Source organism: Pseudorca crassidens, chromosome 5, assembly GCF_039906515.1.
Source record: "Pseudorca crassidens isolate mPseCra1 chromosome 5, mPseCra1.hap1, whole genome shotgun sequence".
Classification (NCBI taxonomy): domain Eukaryota; kingdom Metazoa; phylum Chordata; class Mammalia; order Artiodactyla; family Delphinidae; genus Pseudorca; species Pseudorca crassidens.
The window spans coordinates 130,579,374-130,600,107 of record NC_090300.1 but is presented as its reverse complement, the minus strand read 5'-3'; the positions used below and the strand labels follow the sequence as shown (position 1 = coordinate 130,600,107).

At 34.2% G+C, this 20,734-nt stretch overlaps 2 protein-coding genes across 4 annotated transcripts in view; both read right to left on the bottom strand.

The window, feature by feature from the left end:
• Window positions 1-20,734, bottom strand: part of JAM2 (junctional adhesion molecule 2) — a 407,749-nt gene that overhangs the window by 281,079 nt on the left and 105,936 nt on the right. The window lies entirely within an intron of this gene.
• The window catches only part of GABPA (GA binding protein transcription factor subunit alpha), a 33,835-nt gene continuing 23,483 nt past the window's right edge, over window positions 10,383-20,734 (bottom strand). For all 3 annotated transcript variants that reach the window (XM_067739253.1, XM_067739254.1, XM_067739255.1), the window contains exons 7-10: window positions 18,875-18,928; window positions 17,803-17,943; window positions 17,368-17,560; window positions 10,383-11,446 (exon numbers count right to left, since the gene is read on the bottom strand). In XM_067739253.1, coding sequence (XP_067595354.1) covers window positions 11,218-11,446; window positions 17,368-17,560; window positions 17,803-17,943; window positions 18,875-18,928 — 617 coding nt within the window. In that variant the 3' untranslated portion in view covers window positions 10,383-11,217. The remainder of the gene's footprint in view (window positions 11,447-17,367; window positions 17,561-17,802; window positions 17,944-18,874; window positions 18,929-20,734) is intronic.

Below are 20,734 nucleotides of genomic sequence, written 5' to 3'. Positions count from 1 at the left end.
CCAAAATATACAAGCAGCTCATGAAGCTCAATATCAAAAAAACAACCCAATCCAAACATGGGCAGAAGACCCAAATAGACATTTCTCCAAAGAAGATACACAGATTGCCAACAAACACATGAAAGTATGCTCAACATCACTAATCATTAAAGAAATACAAATCCAAACTACAATGAGGTATCACCTCACACTGGACAGAATGGCCATCACAAAAAAATCTACAAACAATAAATGCTGGAGACAGTGTGGAGAAAAGGGAACCCTCTTGCACTGCTGGTGGGAATGTAAATTGATACAGCCACTATGGAGAACAGTATGGAGGTTCCTTAAAAAATTAAAAATAGAACTACCATATGACCCAGCCATTCCACTACTGGGCATATACCCTGAGAAAATCATAATTCAAAAAGAGTCATGTACCAAAATGTTCATTGCAGCTCTATTTACAATAGCCAGGACATGGAATCAACCTACGTGTCCATCGACAGATTAATGGATAAAGAAGATGTGGCACATATATACAATGGAATATTACTCAGCCATAAAAAGAAACGAAATTGAGTTATTTGTAATGAGGTGGATGGACCTAGAGTCTGTCATACAGAGTGAAGTAAGTCAGAAGGAGAAAAACAAATACTGTATTCTAACACATATATATGGAATCTAGAAAAAAAATGGTTATGACGAGCCTAGGGGCAGGATGGGAATAAAGAAGCAGACCTACCAGAGAATGGACTTGAGGACACAGGGATGGGGAAGGGTAAGCTGGGACAAAGTGGGAGAGTGACATGGACATATATACACTACCAAATGTAAAATTGACATCTAGTGGGAAGCAGCCACATTGCACAGGGAGATCAGCTTGGTGCTTTGTGACCACCTAGAAGGGTGGGATGGGGAGGGTGGGAGGGAGGGAGACGCAAGAGGGAAGAGATATGGGGATATGTGTATATGTATAGCTGAGTCACTTTGTTATAAAGCAGAAACTAACACACCATTGTAAAGCAATTATACTCCAATAAAGATGTTAAAAAAAAAAGAATTGAAGCCAGTGAAAACAGAGAAATCTAAACACATTCATTGTTAATTTCATTCTGGATATTTTCTATTCTTTACAGCCTTGTTACACTGAGTGTCATCCCAGACTAGTAGCATTAGCATCCTCTGGGAGCTTGTCAGAAATGTAGAATCTCAGGTGCCACCGCAGACCTAATGAATTGGAATCTATATTTTAACAGGATCACCAGGTGGCTCATTCACAAATTAAAAGCTGAGAACAAATGAACAGAGCATTGCACACTGTTGAGTTCGATGCTTTCAAAAAATGAAGAAGTGTTCATAATACATTAGTTCTATTGAAAAGAGCATTTCATTTGTATTGACAAGTCCTGTAGTCAAGAAGTAACTTAAATGTATCCATGTATTACACACTAACTGGTTCTAGATTCCTTAAATAAAATAATTTACTAATATTCAGTGCCCTAAACTGATAGATTTATTAAAAGCTTATTTATTTTTGGTATTAGATTTTATCGATTTTGAAAATATCTGCAAAGTTGCATTTGATTAGTTTTTATTTTGTCTTAATAATATGTATTAAGTGCTTTCCTTGAAGAACAATAAAAAGTATCAATGGATGTGTAATATTAAGGATCACAGGGTGTTTAGTCTTATATTCAGAAAATTACATTTTATCATTTTTTTCACATTTCAGCATTTCATGTGGGCATTTTTCTGTTTATACTAATTTCTTTCAAACATCTTTAAATTTTTTTTTTAAATTTTCAGCATTTTCAGGATTTCAATGAATTCTAAAGTAGGTATAATTTAGTTTGTTATTTCTAATAACTTGGAGTCAAAATTTAGTATGTGACACAGCTGATTTCTGTCATTTCTGGGGTCATTTTAAATCAAATTTTATGATTAAGGTATATCAATCTAGAGTAGTAACATGGTACATTTAGTAATGCCTTCTGAGAATGCTCACTTCCTTTCTTCTACTTTGAAAAGTTCTTCCCTAGCATGTTAAAATTTTTTGCAAACTATTGAGTCATTCATTTATCTAAACTGCTCTTTGTTAGAAACAAAAAAAGTATCAATATTTCATAAAATGTCTACATCATATAAAGTTTACAGCAAAGTGTATTAAATGTGATAGCTTCAACAGAAAAATAAATAAAATCAAAATGCCACAGATAATCTTATGCCCTTCACTTTTTCAAACCTAAACCATTGGTATTAGTTGCTGTGTGTTCATAATGAGATTTGGAGTCAACCAGTGCAACAACCTAAATTCCATTTAGGAGAAAATACTTGAATGCAAAATAGTTTCTACAATGTTAGTTCTCAGACTGATTTTAAAAGGCATATAAAAATCAAATATATTATGGAAAAGAATTAAGCATTGAAGTGGTGAAAAACTGTTTTCCCTGTGTCTCCTATTTACTGAAATATGAGCATGCACTTTACTACCATGGTATGTTTCTTAAAAAAGAAAAAAAAATCCACACAAATTTTATTGTTTTCATGTCAGAAAGAGAAAATATTTCAATATATATTTTTAGAATCAAAAAATTGACATAATTACCCTATCAAGTGGATAAAAATATGTGATCAATAAGATATTTCTAATATTTTTTTATAAGGAATGTGGTGTGAGACCAATTTTTCTTTTTCTTTTTTAAATATTTATTTTATTTATTTACTTATTTATTTGGCTGTGCAGGGTCTTAGTTGCGGCAGCCAGGCTCCTTAGTTGCAGCATGCATGTGGGATCTAGTTCCCTGTCTGGGGATCAAACCCAGGCCCCCTGCATTGGGAGCATGGAGCCTTAACCACTGTGCCACCAGGGAAGTCCCTCTGATATTTTCAGGAGTTGTTCCACGTGTGGATGTATTTCTGGTGTATCTGGGGAGGAAGGTGATCTCCGCGTCTTACTCTTCCGCCGTCTTCCCCTCGTCCTCCCCCTCTGATATTTTTAATCAATTTCTTTTTTTTTATCTATTTCCCTATGCGATATTGATGCTGACAATAATGTGTTTCAGCAGATCCAAATTTCAATTATATCCTAAAAAAACATAGGAAAAAAAGGAGTTCTCAAATATAATACTTATTCTTTGTCTATAAAATAAGTGATATAAGATGCCATTCACTATGAATGCAAATCAAAACCACAATGAGGTATCACCTCACACCTATCAGAATGGCAGTTATCTAAAAGACAACAGATAACTGGTGTCGGTGAGGATGTGAAAAAAAGGGAACCCTCGTACACTGTTAGCGGGAATGTAAATTGCTGCAGCCACTGTGGAAAACAGTACAGATGTTCCTTAAAAAATTAAAAATAAGACTACCATACAACGCAGAAATTCTACTTCTGGGTATTTTTCTGAAGAAAACAAAAGCACTAATTCTAAAAGATATCTACACTCCATGTTCATTGCAGCATTATTTACAATAGTCAAGATGAAGAAGATACACAGTGGAATATTATTCAGCCATAACAAAGAATAAAATCTTGTCATTTGCAACATCGTGGATGGACCTAGAAGGTATTGTGCTAAGTGATCAGAATTAGCCATTATTCATTTAGTCATTCATTCAGCCATTCAACAATATTTTACCATTTTTACAGCATTTTGTCATTTTACAATATTGTATCATTTTATCATTAAATGAGATAAGCACTAATTTCAACAATAGAAAACAGTATTCTTTGGAGGATAATTTTCTTTTCCAGAACTTTGTGCTTGTTTAGTGTTACATAATTGTAAGATGCAATGCTTTCACCTACATGATTCCATTTAATCCACTCCATACACCTGCACTGTAGACAAATGTATCAATTATCCTAGCTTAGACAGGAGGATATGCAAGAGTAGAGAGGCTAAACGACTTGCCCTCAGTTTCATATCTAGTCAGCGGCAAACCTGGGACTATAACCTAGTTCTTCTGGCTCTTTCCTTGACATGCTGCCTTGTATATTCTGTACAGTTAGGTACTCTGTATTTGTTTAATCACTTAATGAATTTCAGACCAACAGGGTAGATATTCACAGCTAAAGAATTTTCTTTAAAATAAAATATCCTCTCCATTTTATAATCTAAGAGCTGAAGACAAGAATCCTACTATGGGGTTCTTAATGCATAACTTTTTCCTTTAATCACTAAGCCAAGCGAACATTCTGGTTCAACTACACAGTAATGTTGATGGATGTACTAATGCAATGTGTACCATATCCTTTTATCCATAAAGTAAAACCAACCACTTTTCCTTTAGTATGGAGAATATAAGAACAATTTTTTTTCATAGATTTCTAAGCAAGTGAATTGAAGAGTTGTTCTATTCCATTCATATATAGTTACTGTTACACCTAAAGATAGCATAGGTGTTAATTGGGTGTTAGTTGTGTCATGAAGTACAGACCCCAAGATCAATTACCTTGTTAGCAGATATCAGAAAATGCTTTCCTCAGATTACAGAGACATTTTCATACACTAGTGACATTGCCATAATCATTCAGTTAAAAGTGATGCTCATCACCTAATGACAAAATATTCTAAAAATCAGTGTGGTCTGCTGATGAGTATCAGTCAGTGAGCTCTTGTTATCTGTCCACAGGAAGATAAGGACAGACATTGAAACTACAGCAATTTGACAGAGTAATCTATGTCTGTTGAACTTGATAAATTTTAAAAAGTGGGTATTTTTGTCTTTCTCATTTCATCTTTCTAGTAATTCAGTTTTTAACTTTACTGAGGTGCAATTTACATAGCCTCATGCTCTCAGTTTTACAAGTACATTTAATTTTGGCAAATTTGTCCACCCATGTAATTGTAGCATAACGTAGAAGAGGCTCATCACCCCTCAAAATTTTATTGTGCCCAATGCAGAAAATCATCCCCCAGCCCCAGCCCTAGGTGACCAGGGATCTGCCTTCTGTTCTTACACTTAAATGTGCCTTTTCTAGGGTTCTTGGTGAAGCAGTAGCTCATTATTTTTTATTGCTGAGTGGTATTTCCATTGCACGAGTATTCCACAGTTTGCTTGTTCAGTCACCTGCTGATGAACATTTGTATTGTTTACAGTTTGGGACCATTATGAATAAAGCTGCTATAAACGTTAGTGTACAAGTCTTTCAGTAGATATGTTTTATTTCTCTTGGGTAAAAGCCTTGGATTGGAATTGCTGGGTTGTGACAAAAATGTGTTTAACTTTACCAACGTAGCGTGCTATTATTTTACATTTTCACCAGCGACATGAATGATTTCCATTTGTTCCATGTCATCACCAGCACTTGGTGTTGTGAGGCATTTAACTTTTAGCAGTTATAAGGAATATTTGGTGGTACTGAATTGTGATTTTGTGTTTCCCGATGACTGATAATGCTGAGCAGTTTTCCATAGACTTATTGACTATTTGTACATCTTTTGTGAAATGTCTGTTCAAATACTTTGACCGTATATTACTGGATGGTCTTATTAAGAGATCCATATATATCTTTGAAATAAGAACTTTGTAAGATAAGTGTATTGCAAGTATTTTTCCCCAACCTGTTTTGCCTTTTACTTTTGAAGTGTCTTTCAAAGAACAGAGCTTTCAAAAGATTTGAAGTCTATTTTACTGATTTTTTTTCTTTATGATTCTGCTTTATTATCTAAGAAGTCTTTGACTATGCCAAGGTCATGAAAATTTTGTTGTTTTATAAGTTTGAGAGGTTTTAAACTTTTAAATTGAGGTATAGTTGATGGACAATATTATATTAGTTTCAAGAAGTTTGAGACTTTTTATGTTTAGGTTGATGATCCATTTTTAGCCATCCAATTTTTATGTGTGATATGAGGTAAGGACTGATGTTCACTTTTCTCCATAAATATATCCAGTTTTCATAACATTTGTTGAAAAGACTATCCTTTCCCTATTCAGGTACCTTGCACCATTGTCAAAACCCAATTAGCTATATATGTGTGAGTCTATCTCTGGACTATTCTGTTCACTAGTCCGTATCTATCCTTATCTCAATACATCTTGCTGTATAAGAATAGCAAAGCTTTATATAGACAGTGCAAGTTCTCTAATTTTTTTTTTCAAATTATTTTGGCTATTCTGGGTCATTTGCATTTACATACAGATTTTATAATCAGCTTGTTTACAAAAAACACTGCCAGAACTTCGAGTTGATTATGGATTTAGAGACAATCAACATTTACAAAACTGAGTCTTCCAATTGACCATTATGGTATGTATCTTTTTTTCCCCACATTTCTTAGCAATTTCTGTGGTTTTCATTGGACCACTCTTACACAAATTTTGCTACATTTTTCCCTAATTAATTCATGCTTTTTAATACTATTGTAAATGGTAGCTTTAAATTTCAATATCCAATTATTTGTTGCTAGCATATAGAAATAACATTGAGTTTTGTATACTGACCTTGTGTCTTATCTCCCTAAACTCACTAATTCTAGCAGATTTTTTTTTAAAAAAATCTATTCTTTAGGATTTTCAACGTATTTGATGTATTCTGAAGTTTTATTTCCTACAATACATATGCCTCTTTTTTTCTTACCTTATTTCCAGGTAGTCTTCAGTATAGTGTTGACTAGAAATGGTGACAGCAGATATTTCTTTGCTTTTCCCCAAATCTTAGATGGAAAACAAACCACTGTGCATGATGCTAGCTGTAGGTTTTTCATACTCTTTATCAAGTTAAGGAAGTTCCCTTCTAATTCTAGTCGGCCCAGAGATTTCATCATGAACGGATGTTGAATTTCACTGTATACTTTTCCTGCATCTACTGAGATGATGTTTTTTCCCCTCTGTATTGTTAATTTGGTGAGTTAATTGAATTTTTAAATTCTCCTAGTAACTGATTTTTTTAAAATAAGCTTTAATTGTGGCAAAATACACATACCATAAAATTTATCATCTTACCCATGCCTAAGTGTACAATTCAGTAGTGTTAAGTATATTCATTGCTGGACCAATCTCCAGAACTTTTTCATCATGTAAAACTGAAATTTTCTACCCACTAAACAACTCCCCATTTCCTCCTCCCCACATTAATTCACTTTTTATTTTATAAAAGTTTTAGTCTGTGACAAACTGGAAATAAAAAAAAGTCATCCTTCAGACCACAGAAATTTTAAAAGTCGTGTTCTAAATCAGTTTGCCAGTAGTAAAAATCTTTTTAAACATGTGCTTATTAGCTTGCAAATTAAGCTTTAAAGTTGTACACAAAAAAAGTGTCTTGGGAGAACAAATATACCTCACTAATTTCCTAACTGATGATTTTCATCACTTCAAACTAGATAAAATTAGTGTGAAAAGCAGTTTATTTCACTCAAACTGTTTCTTTTTAAAGCATGTCAGTCAAAATGTGATCACTGCTTGACCATAAACAAAAGCGTAAGTCAGGTTTTTCTCCTGTTCCCTTTGACCCCTCTATACTCTGGTCCTGGTTTCTCAGACAACAGGGAGAGGTCATTTTTCATAATTAAAAACAAAACAAACCAAAAAACCCACAAACTTTACTAAGAATTTCTATTTTAGCGATCATCGACTTGCCTTTTGACAAGTACTCAGTGTTACCTTTCTTCTGTTGCTATTCTGAAACAGTTCGGCTTTGTGGATAGGGTTTTCATTTATTTTCTTAAAAAGACTAAACTCTCTAACACCTAATTTTAGTTCAGTGGAATTTGTTCTTCCCAAATTGATAGTTTTTAAAAAAGTATATGGGAATTATATACTAGATGTGAACTGTCATATTTTCATCTAACCTAATATCCCAGGAATTTGAGACTATCTGTATGATGGGGAAAAAAATTCTAAAAAACAGAAATATACTGTATAATAGTTTTATTTTTCTCATTTTACTATTTTTACATTTTATGCACAAATATTTTTTATCTGAGTAAAAATAGAAAATAACTGTCTTATGTAAAATTACCAAAAAAAAGCCACAAATACATAATTGTTGTTATGACAGTACAAGCGTCTTTATTTAAAGAGTAAAAATGTATGCAAAAATCCTCTTCCCTCTTACAAAAGATTGAGAATATTTTTTTTCTGGCAGCACGTGAAATATCACTGAAATATCAATATTTTTATACCCTCTAGATATGAAGACATTAAGTTAGTCACATGTTGTTTTGAAATTATGAATTTTAAAACATTTTTGTGCTATTTCAAAGATACATTAGTTCTTTTTAAAAGGCAGTAGCATAAAATGATGAATATGTAAAACAGCAGACCTCACCTAAAATATTCGGAGGCACAATCCTTTAAAGAAATATCATAGTTGAATTTCACCATTTATTCAGGGGAGAAAAACAACTAAACAATTTTTCCTAATTAACTGACACAGACTGACACAAAAATAAATGTGATGAGTCGATTCATGTGACAATCAACCACAGAGTAATTCTGCCTAATTTGTTGGATTTTCTGATGCCAACACAAATTTCTAAACTTAAGGCCAGCAAGATATGTATGAAAGTTGGCTCAATGAGAATCTCATGTGGAAAAAAAGTTTTAAAACAAAAATGAACACACTTCATTATTTTTGTACTTACATGGTATGGAAGATGGCCAATAATTTTATCTTTCTCCCTTTTGAATATATTGTAAATTCTTCTCTGGAAAATTTATTCATAAAAGCAGAGCAAATTATATTTTCTTTCAGAACACAAGTTATCTTTCAACAAAAGAAAAAACTACTTGGCTTCTGATAACTGCAACCTCAATAAGGACAACGGAAATAGTTTATTTATAAGTTGAGACAAAGTAACAGAAGTTTCTTGAGTCAACTGGGGAAATTAATCTCATTACTTATGGTGCATAAAACAATGGTGAGAGGCAAAGAAGAAAAAAGAAACAGCACCTGATCATGTATGAGAACTGTCTCTGTTCAAATGATGAGGAATAAAATAAAAACTGCAAAAGGAAGAAAATGGATAGAATGCGGTTCTTTAAAAAAAAGTATCTGAGGAACACATAAGGAAAAAAGAAATAATAGTTTGATTTTAGGGATCTAGAAGAAATATGGGTGTTCCTTGTCTTAAAAATATATATACATACAGTTGAGACATAACGGAAATCTGTCATCTTGGCTAAAACTTTAACGTGTCTCCCCCAAAGTATTTTAAATCAAAAAGTCAATAATTTTAAGCTCTTGAAAAATATACCAGAAGAGTAAATTTTATTATTATTATTTTAAAACTGTAAGTGACTTGTCAACTTCCCAGGCCATAAGAGGATGGTGCAAACCTTCTTTTTAGCTGTTATCTGAACTAGAGCTTCTATATATTATTTCATATTGCTATTCTATTCAGATATCCTTGCAATCACAGCATCCAAATTAAACTAATAATTTGTCAGTCTACTCTGTATGTGTTTATAAAAATGTAAAAATGGAAATTACAAATTTTATTCTTTTTAGATTCTACTGCAGGGTCTTAAAGGACTTAGACATAGACATAATAAAAACATAAATGACCTGACATTACATGTTGCAGTCGTACAGCATAACACTTAATATTATGATGTGAGGTTACCAGAAAAGGAGGTCACAGACGCCCTCCTCTACTCCTTGTTCCTAAGATCCCTGTCCCTATGGTTCTCTCCAAACCACTATTTGCTACTAGTGGCAGCAACTGCTAACAGTGCCTCTTTGACTGCATTAGCATGGCACTTTCCTCCTAGTTAGTCAAAAGTATTGAGCTCTTATTAAGCTGTTTAGAGGGATGGATTTAAAGGCAATGATGAGGGAGAAGATACATAAAGTAATATTTGAGAATCAATCTTCTGCTATAAGAGGATTATTTGCCAGTATCTCATATCATGATTCGTGCGTAATACCTTAAAACAAAAAGAAAAAAAGCAAGGAAACCAAGCACAGCAAGCAAGAAAAAAAGAAAGACATTTCTAGCCATTTCTGTTTAGTGTTGGCTTGTGGTAAGTAAGGAGTTTTACGTATGTAAGAGTTATTTAATTTTTAAAGAATTTTTTAAATGAGTTATCACCTTTTGAAATATCTTTGCTTTGAATATTATGTCTTCATTTATATGTGTGTACATGTATATATGTATAAGATGGTCAACTGGACATGTATATAGATATCTGTACACTCATATATAATATTCAAAGGAAAAAATTAAATAAATGGGAAATTTTGTTTTAAGAAAAGACTGCCTACACTGGAGTTCAAAATGTCCTTTTAAAACTATTTGCAAGTAATTTACTAATGTCTTGAAAGGTAAAGTACTACTGACTGATTTAAAGTCTTCACTTCATCAGAAACCCAGGACTTATATAAGCTGCTTTGTATAATAAACCAGCACTACAGGGTAATTAAAAAAAAAAAAAAAGAAAGCCATACCAAACCAAACTAAACCAAACTTTTATTTTCAGGTTGAGGTACACTTTTTCAGTTTTTTAAATCTCTGATAGGGAAAGCAGAGATCATTTGAGAATTTTTGTAATAGTTGGTTTATTAGAATTTAATGCCTCTCTTATAATAATTTAAATTCTTGGCCTGACATTATGAAATAGCTATACAGTAAATCCTTAAAATTGGCTTGAGTAAAGCCAGATTTAAACCTGGATCTCTTTCTTCAGCACTGTTCCTCTGCCAGTCTTCTACTGTCCTTTGCTTGCAAATATATAAATTAATAACGTGATGCTCTTAGTTTAGTAATTTATTAATATTATAATTTTATTTGATATGACTATTTTAGCTCTGCTTGATTAGATGAAACAGGCATACATGCTTCAGCTGTGAAAAATTCCATTTTCTGGTTCTATGTAAAGCAACATCTAAAGCAGCAGAGAGGGGAAACAGTTATATTTTCAAAAAATAGTTAAGCCAGACTGTTTCCTGGAGATACTTTCATTTATTTTTCATCAATAGCTACTGGCTATTTTTGGTTGGGCTAGACATTAATACTGACCAGTTTAGCTTTCTTGACTGTTAACAAACTATCCCACAATGAACCTGCCTAAAGACATTGTGGTGATCGTTTAACATACACATTTTCTAAAATATATGCTCAAAGTAAAAAGATCCAAATTCACAAGAGTATGAAATATTTATAAAAAAATCATGCATCAGATTGTACAGTCTAGAAATAAAAGAAGATTCAAATTCAGTAATAAAGGTAAGAGCAATACTTGCTCTAACATTTAAGAAAGACCTTGGACTCCCAAAAGGTCCTGGGCTCAATTATCCTTTTCTGTTTGCAGAGACGCAGTAGCCAGGGCTACTGCTGTGACTGGCTGGGCAATTCCATGGAGTTGCATCTTTGCAAGTTTCTTCTGTTCACATTCTGTGACTAAACGGTTCAACTCTGCTGCACTGTATCCAATAAGAGTCTTCAAGTCACAGACAAACTTGTATACAAATCTCTTGCCTTGAACTTTACAAATCATGTCCCCATCATAATAATACCTTTAAAAAAGAGAAAACACATTAGGACTATATAAAAAAATTTTAAATTTGGACTTCTTGGGAATTTCCTGGTGGTCCAGTGATTAGGACGTGGGCTTTCACTGCCGTGGACCCGGGTTCGATCCCCGGTTGCAGAACTAAGATCCCACAGGCTGTGTGGTGCGGCCAAAACCAAAACAAACAAAACAGAAAATAAAATTTGAAAAAGAACTACCATACAACCCAGCAATCCCACTACTGGGCATATACCCTGAGAAAACCATAAATCAAAAAGAATCATGTACCACAATGTTCATTGCAGCTCTATTTACAACAGCCAGGACATGGAAGTGTCCACTGACAGATGAATGGATAAAGAAGATGTGGCACATATATACAATGGAATATTACTCAGCCATAAAAAGAAACAAAATTGAGTTATTTGTAGTGAGGTGGATGGACCTAGAGACTGTCATACAGAGTGAAGTAAGTCAGAAAGAGAAAAACAAATACCATATGCTAACACATATATATGGAATCTAAAAAAAAATGGTTCTGAAGAACTTAGAGGCAGGACAGGAGTAAAGATGCAGACGTAGAGAATGAACTTGAGGACACGGGGAGGGGGAAAGGTAAGCTGGGACGAAGTGACAGAGTGGCATGGACGTATGTACACTACCAAATGTAAAATAGATAGCTAATGGGAAGCAGCTGCATAGCACAGGGAGATCAGCTCAGTGCTTTGTGACCACCTAGAGGGGTGGGATAGGGAGGGTAGGAGGGAGATGTAAGAGGGGAGAGATATGGGGATATATGTTTATGTATGGCTGATTCACTTTGTTATACAGCAGAAACTAACACACCATTGTAAAGCAATTATACTGCAATAAAGATGTAAATAAATAAATAAATAAAATTTAAAAATTTGGACTTCTTACAATATTTCACAGATTATTCCATAAGAAGAAGACTAGTATTGTATCTATCACAATAGCAATTAACACTGAGTCTATATAAAATATTTAATGTTATTATCCAAGGAAACTTCAGAACATTAACTAAAATTTCAATGCTAAGCACTCAAATTTTATGTACTAAATCTTCAAAACATATTTTCAAAAATTACGATGAAACACTGATTTAAAAATAAACATTACTAAGCAAAACAAAAAACCTTGGGAGCAGTAATAGAGCCTAAGAATAAGGGCTCTGAATCAGAACGCCGAGATTCAAAACCTAACATCTCAACTTATTACCCTTTGTGACCACAGGGAAGGCATATTTTCTCTAAGCTTTTATTCCTCATTTATAAAATGACATTAAAAACAGTATTAACACTAATAGAATTGTTGAAGATTAAAAGGATTATCTTTGTAAAGTGCTTAGCACACAATGACTGCCACATATAGCCCTCTAGAAAATAGAAGCTATATTGATATATAGCTTTATTCATATAATATGAATAAAAATTTAATACACATATTCTTTGGATTGTTGGAATGTCCATTTCCTCTCTGTCTCGTACAAAATCCTTTATTATGTAGCTATGCTTTCATCTTTATCATTTTAATATGTAAAGGCTCTCCCCTTACAGAGAAATTCTCCAAACCAATAGGGAGCCTCAAAAGAGTAAGCAAAAGGGCTTGGAAAAAAAAAAGAGAGAGGATACAGAAAAACATAAAAGAGGACATCATAAAGAAACAATGTTTCTTAACCTGCACAGGTACATTTGGGGAAATCACTCTAGAAGTCTGGTTTACTGCTGTTTTCTATGGATATAAAACAGTTGGATTTATACTTTGGAAAACAGACTTTATTTACCCCTATGCACTGCCAATTCCAATAATAGGAAAAAAAAGGTAAGTCGAAACTTTTCTGGGCTGGCAGATTTTGGAGCCTTTATTTTAAAACTGCACTGCCCATTTGCACCATTTGATGAAGAGCTGTTACAAAAGCAACAGCTATTTGCAAAAGTACCAGTGGTACAAACGATCACATTTAGCAGGATTTTATTATAAAAATCACTCAGTTTAACCAAAAATGCATTAATGAAAAGACTACATGCAGGAAATTATGTCATCTTTCCCTAATTCTAGAACAGCTAAAGTATAATGGTTATGTTCACTTTCCCAGTGAGAGATATAACACACTGGGCATAGTCTCCTGTCTCCTTTTTTGTCAATTACATTAATACAGAATTTAGATCTCAGCCCACAAACCACCAATGCTTGTCATCCAGTTAAAATGCTGTAGGCATTTCAATTTCTTAAGAAAATTTCGACATAATATGTAAGGCTGTAACAAATAAGACACTTGGGAAAAAAGGAAAATGAAGAGGGAAAGTGGTTTTACATTTCTAAAACAAAACTGGAGCTGGTATAATCGTATGTTTCTTGGTAAGATGTTATAAAATGTCATACACATACGTTCTCATTTAAATTAACAATTTTACTTAATACTTCCTCCAATCTAGTAGATGCGTCATATGACCACATATAACAGCACTCACTGTTTCCCCCCTAAAATGAAGAAAGTAGAAAGGTACACAATGCCTGTATTTTCTTTCATTCATTCATTCATTCATTCATTCATTTATGGCTGTGTTGGGTCTTTGTTGCTGCGCACAGGCTTTCTTTTTAGCTGCAGCGAGTGGAGCTACTTTTCATTGCGGTGCGCAGGCCTCTCATTAAGGTGGCTTCTCTTGTTGTGGAGCACGGGGTCTAGGTGCGTGGGCTTCAGTAGTTGTGGCACATGGGCTCAGTAGTTGTGGCTTGCGGGCTCTAGAGCACAGGCTCAGTAGTTGTGGCACACAGACTTAGCTGCTCCGTGGCATTTGGGATCTTCCCGAACCAGGGCTCGAACCTGTGTCCCCTGCATTGGCAGGTGGATTCTTAACCACTGTGCCACCAGGGAAGCCTCGATGCCTGTATTTTCATGGATATGATTTCTTTTCTCCCCACCCCCTTTTTTTACTTGTATTTTTAAAAAACTTTTAAATTGGGAAATATATTACACAAACAGAAAGGACACAAAAGCGAACAGCTCAGTGATTTATTACAAAGCAAACAGTCACCTGTTACCTACTCAGGTCAGGACACAGAACACTGTCAGCACCCTAGAGCTCCTCTGCGGCGCCTCCCCATCATCACTCCTCCCTTGCTCCAAAAGGTTACACAATCCTGTTTCATGATAATAATTCCATTGCTTCTTTTTATAGTCTTATCACCCAAACATGCATCCATAAATGCTGTAATTTAGTTTTGCTGTTTTTTTTTAAAACTCTACTATATAAATCCAGTATGTACTCTTTTGGGTCTGGATTTTTTTCACTGAATATTATGTTTGTGACATTCACCCATATCAGTGCATTTTTAATGGATACACAGTATTCCCTTTGTATATTATAGTTTACTTATTCACTCTACTGTTGATAGATACCTGGGTGGTTTCTGGTTTGGGGATGTTATATATAATGCTGTTATAAGCATCCATGTGAACATATATGTACATTTTTGTCTGGTACATCCTTAGAAGACAAACTACTGGGTTATCGGTCACAGTTTACATTCCTACCAAAAGTGCAGAAGCATTCCCACTGCTCCATATCCTCACCAACACTTGGTTTTAATTTTAAAAGCAATTATTTTAATTTTAGCCACTCTGGGATGTACACTGTACCATTTTATTGTGGTTTTAAAATACATTTCCCTGGACTTCCCCGGTGGTGCAGTGGTTAAGAATCCGCCTGCCAATGCAGGGGACACGGGTTCAAGCCCTGGTCCGGGAAGACCCCACATGCCACGGAGCAACTAAGCCCATGTGCTGCAACTACTGAGCCCGTGTGCCACAACTACTGAAGTTTGTGCGCCTAGAGCCCGTGCTCCGCAACAAGGGAAGCCACCGCAATGAGAAGCCCGTGTACCGCAACGAAGAGTAGCCCGTTTGCCACAACTAGAGAAAGCCCGTGCACAGCAACAAAGACCCAACGCAGCCAATAAATAAAAATAAATAAATAAATAAATAAATAAATAAATAAATAAATAAATAAATAAAATACATTTCCCTGATTACTAATGAGGTTGTGCACCACTGCATATGTTCATCGGCCATTTGGACAATCTCTAGTCTAATATGTCTGCTTAAGTTTCTTGCCCATTTTTCCTAATTCTCCTATGGATTTGTAAGAGTTCTTTACATATTCCAGGTAAGAGTCTTACGTCAGATATGTGTGGCTTGACTTTCACCCTCCTAATGATGGTTTCTGATGACCGGAAGTTTTAAATTTAAATGTAGTCCAATTTATTGATCTTTTCCATTATGTTAGTGCTTTTGGCTCTGTTAATGTCTTTCCTCATCTACTGAAGTCAAGTAGGTATTTCTAGATGCCTCCCTATTTTACTTTCACATTTAGAGCTACAAGCGACATAGAATTGATTTTTAGTATGCTATGAGGAAGGGGTCAATATGGATAGTCAACTGTCCCAGCACTACTGATTGAAAAGTAGGTCTTTTCCCCACTGCCATCTTTAAATCAAATGTTCCTACATTCTTGGTTCTATTTGGGCTAGCTACTCTAATCCTTGGTCTATTTGTCTATCCTAAGCAAATAGATCACTGTCTTACTGTTGTTGTAGCTTTACAGTGAGTCTCAATATCCTGTAGAGCAAGTCTTCCCACTTTGTTAATTAATCTTCTTCAGGTGTCCTGGTTATTGCAATACCTTATATTCCTATATAAATTTTACAATTATCTTGTCAAGTTCTATGAAAACATTTATTCAGGCGGTTACTGCATTGAAAGTTAGACCAATCTGGGGAGAAGTGACATCTTAACTATTAATTCTAATAATTCATCTGTAATTTTGAGGGGACTTGTATGTACACAATCACATCAACTGTCAAAACTGATTATACAGAAAAGATCTTTAGATAGTTGGCAAAGTGTTTGAGACTGAATAAGTGATAAGTACATTGAAAATAAAGCACTGTAGTTACTTATGTATGCTAAGGAAAACAAATGGTCATTCTGGAAAAGAAAAATAATCGTGATAAACTATGTAATGGTACTTACATGCCATGATCCTGTAACAATGAATACTGATCTAATCAACACTTCCACATAATTATATTACACTTGGATGAAGGGATGGGAAGGGTATGTGTGTTAATAATGAGAGGTAAATCGTAATCTCTGTGTGAAATTCACAAACAATGCTCCAGTGAAACATAAAGTAGCAGTAAAAGCATGTTATTTAGGAATACAGAGGTAAACTGCAGAACTGCTTTACCAAATTCACTCTTCCAAAAATATAGACACAATTCCTATATATCCTACTTCTCAGATACTTAAGTGTACATACTGAATTTCTATCGCTGTAGTAAGCATAATTTATGACAGTAATTATGTCAAAAACTTTCATACCACTTACGAGAAATTATAAATAATTATTCTACTCCAATTTAACTGATGTAAAGTTTGGATATTCAGATTTTGGCATATTGTGGGGGAAGGAAAAACAGGGAAATGGGTTGACATTTTGCATCTAATTATAAAAATTGACAATATCTACGTATTTGCTAGAATTTACACTCATTTAGTTCACCTATACCAAACGACAGCATCTGTTATGTAAATAACAGAAACCTCAAAGATTAGATATGTTGGTTTTAAACATAGTACATGCTTTTAAATCAGATAAAAATCTTAGAATCATCTTTCAAAAAACTCTACGTACCTCAAATTATTACTAAAAATCTTTTTAAGAAGTAATTTTTAACATAAATGTGAAAAATTTTAGTTTTATTTATATAAAGAAAACATTTTATAAACAAGTATTTTAACATCATTACATAACAGTGTTGACACTAGAATTCTTATTCTATTTTTTTCTTAGCTATTTTTTAGAAAGGTTTGATACTTAAAGAAAAGTAATAAATTCTTACCTTAATGCACGACTAAGTTTCTCATAGTTCATTGTAGGTTTATTTTTACGTTGTCCCCATTTTTGTGCAACCAGTTCGGGCTGATTTAGCTTAAATTCTCCTTCATCACCAACCCAAGAAATGCAGTCTCGAGCATCCTTGTCAGTAAGAAGTTCTAGCAAAAACTGCCACAGTTGGATTTGGCCGTTGTTTCCTAAAAATTGACAAGAATGACAAATATTGACCACAATGCTACGGATTAACAGAAGGCAAAAGACAACACACAGGTCTTCTGGTGCATACCTCAGCCATACTAAAAACACAAATTTTTTTTACAAATGCTGTCTAAGTATCGCCAGAGAAACAGTCCATATTCACATTTTCATACTGTGAAATAAAACGAAATATACATAATTTGACAAATTTTATAAATACCAGATGATAATGCAAAAATACCTGTTCTGTTCCCAGGTGAACTTCTATCTTCTCCTGAAATCCTTGGAGCTCTTTGTACTTTAGCTGCCTTTGCACTACTATTTATAGCTTTAATGGCTGTTGGTGTAGCAGACTGCACTGATGCTGGAATAATTTGCACAGCTGCAAAGCAAGACAAGGAAAAAAATTTTTTTTCTCCTTCCAATACAAACAGTGAAAAAAATTACTGAAAGAAATAAAATGCAATTAGTTTAACTAATGCCCGTCTAATTACCTCAGCACAAGTTCAGAGGATAAGGTATGATGTCTGTATTACAGTTTGTGAATCTTAACATAGTGAATAAAAGTTGGTTTCCTTATTTTGGAAAAACTTAATGATGTGATAAATCTAGTGATACATTAAAGTTATTTTAAAAAATCTATTTTTTAAAATATTTGATCATAAAAAATGGTTTATCAAATTTTGGAGAATGTGGACAAATGAGAATTCACGTTCCACCGCTGATAAGAGTACAAACATACCCCCTTTGAGAAAAACTTTGGTCTTACCTAGTAAGGTTGAAAGGGTAGAAACCCCATGATATTACAACCAGAGAATCTCACGAGCATTCTTACAATATTCATTCAATGATGTTCACAAAGTTTTAAAAATAATATACAGCAGTGAAAATAAAATTGAGCTACATTTATCAACATGGGTCTCATAAATGTTAAACAAAAAAGCGAGTTACAAAAGGATATGCACAGTATAGCACCATTTTTCCCCAAAAGTTCAGACATGTAATCAACAATGCCCTAAAGTGTTTATGGTTACGTAAGTTGGTAAAAAGATAAAATAGGCATAGAATAATAAACATCAAGTTCAGGATAGTCATTTAAAATGGGATCTACAACAGGTAGACCTGATATATAAAGTTTTATCTCTTATGGTATACACAGATGTTGGTTATACTTTATTATTTCTTTGTATATCTAAAATACTTCATATGAAATTTAAAAATTAGTTTTTCTTTTTACTACCTTGCAGTACTAAATAAAGAAAACGTTTCTTATTGATAAATGGGCCACACATTATGGGCACATGAATACTCACGTTGATCAATTGTAACTATCTCATTCATCTGTTGTTCTTGGCTTGCCAATACATCTGAAGAACACACACAAAAATTTTTTGTTTTCACTTAAACCAGAAATGCAAACTCCAATCCAGTAAAATTCAAAACAAAAAAAAAAAACAAAAAAAAACTCCACAACTAAAACAAAAACCAAGCAAACAAAAAAGCAAAACATCAAACAACTGAAACTTATTGGCATAATAACTTAAAAAGATCCTTGATCATCATTTTACAGGGAAAAGATATTTTTAAGAGAAGTAGAAGGAAAGTTCCAAATTCTTTTCATGTTCAGAAAAGTTATTCAGAGAACCAGGGTTTTCTAAATGTAAATACCTATTCTAAATCTATTTATCTATGTTTTATATAAAATAGGAAATCTTAAAGATCAGATCAAAGATGAGAATATACATCACAATGAAATTATTTAGATACACTTTCTTCATCAAAAAGGCTCTTTCTCTTCAAGATGATCTGAGAGAGTGTCATAATTTACTTAACTAACATCCATTTTTTAATAAAACGGCTTTAACTTTAGAATGCTTCTTCTTAAAGACAGCCAAATTTTCAGTGGAATTGTAGCTGTCCTCAGTGTCACAACTGAACTAAATAATTTAACATGTCTACAAATACAGCTCTCGACATGAGTTACAGTGTAAAAGGTCCTAGTGACCCTTTGGAGAACCATTCATTACTCATCTGTTGCTATTCCCTACTTAAATGGTATTCTTTACCTCTCAGACAAGAGTTTCACTTCCCAGTCTATATTCCTTCAGCCTATTTAGTGCCCATCATAGACTGGATGCTTCTCTCTTGAACTGAAATAGCACCTACCAGCAGTCATCTGTGTACTGAGTGAGTCCTGGGGCCTGGGCTCCCAACACAGTTCTACTTAGGATGCCATGCCAGGATCCAACTAAAGACACAGAGCTGGAGAGGACTGGGAAGCTAAAAAGAGATCTGAATCCTACTTGTCAGATGGGAGCTTTCTTTGGGGGTCCTGAGTTTGGGAGTTTAAACAATTACATGGAACTAGCCTCAGATCTGGGTTCTGATCTTAGCACTCACTTACTGGCTGTGTGACTGTGGTAAATTATTCAACCAACTTCACCACTGATTTCTTCATATTGAAATGAGATACCCCCCACCTACCACTGTATGAGGTGGTTGTAAGGATTAAAGGAAAATATTTTTAAGAAGCACAATGCCTGAAACATAGTTAACTTTTCAGTAAATTGAAGACACTATTCTTTTATCCACATTCCTAGTTCTGAGCCTTCTCCCCAAGAACCACCGTCCCTCTTGAAGAAAAATGCATGCTTTATATTTGTGGTATATTTTCCCTCAGATTTTACAAAAGTAACTTGAAAAGGCAAAGTGCTATTGGAATGAAATTGTTCCATTCGTGACTGTAAATAAACACAGTGCCCTAGACCAAAAAGAGGCGAAAGGGAGTCACCACCACACAGCACAGGCATTACTGATCTGTAAGATCAGCTTCTCAGCCCTGATTTTCAGAGTGGAGTTTGGTTTGTTTCCTGGGGAACTCTCAAGATAACAAGGCAGAACACAAAAAGAGAGGGGCTTTGGAAAGGCTGGTCCAAGACCATACAGACACTCTAAATATCATATTCCTCTATAGCCCTCAAATCCTGGTCATACATGAAGGAAGCAGAGCCCTAAGGGGCAAAGCTCTGAGCCTATGGAGGCATTTTATGAAGAAACTTTGGACACTAAAGGTATAAGGCAATTCTTTTTTCTAAATGAGACCCTCAGCAAACTGAGAGCTTTGTGCCTTTGGTGGCAGAAGACATATTCATACGAAGAAGGACATCATAGAG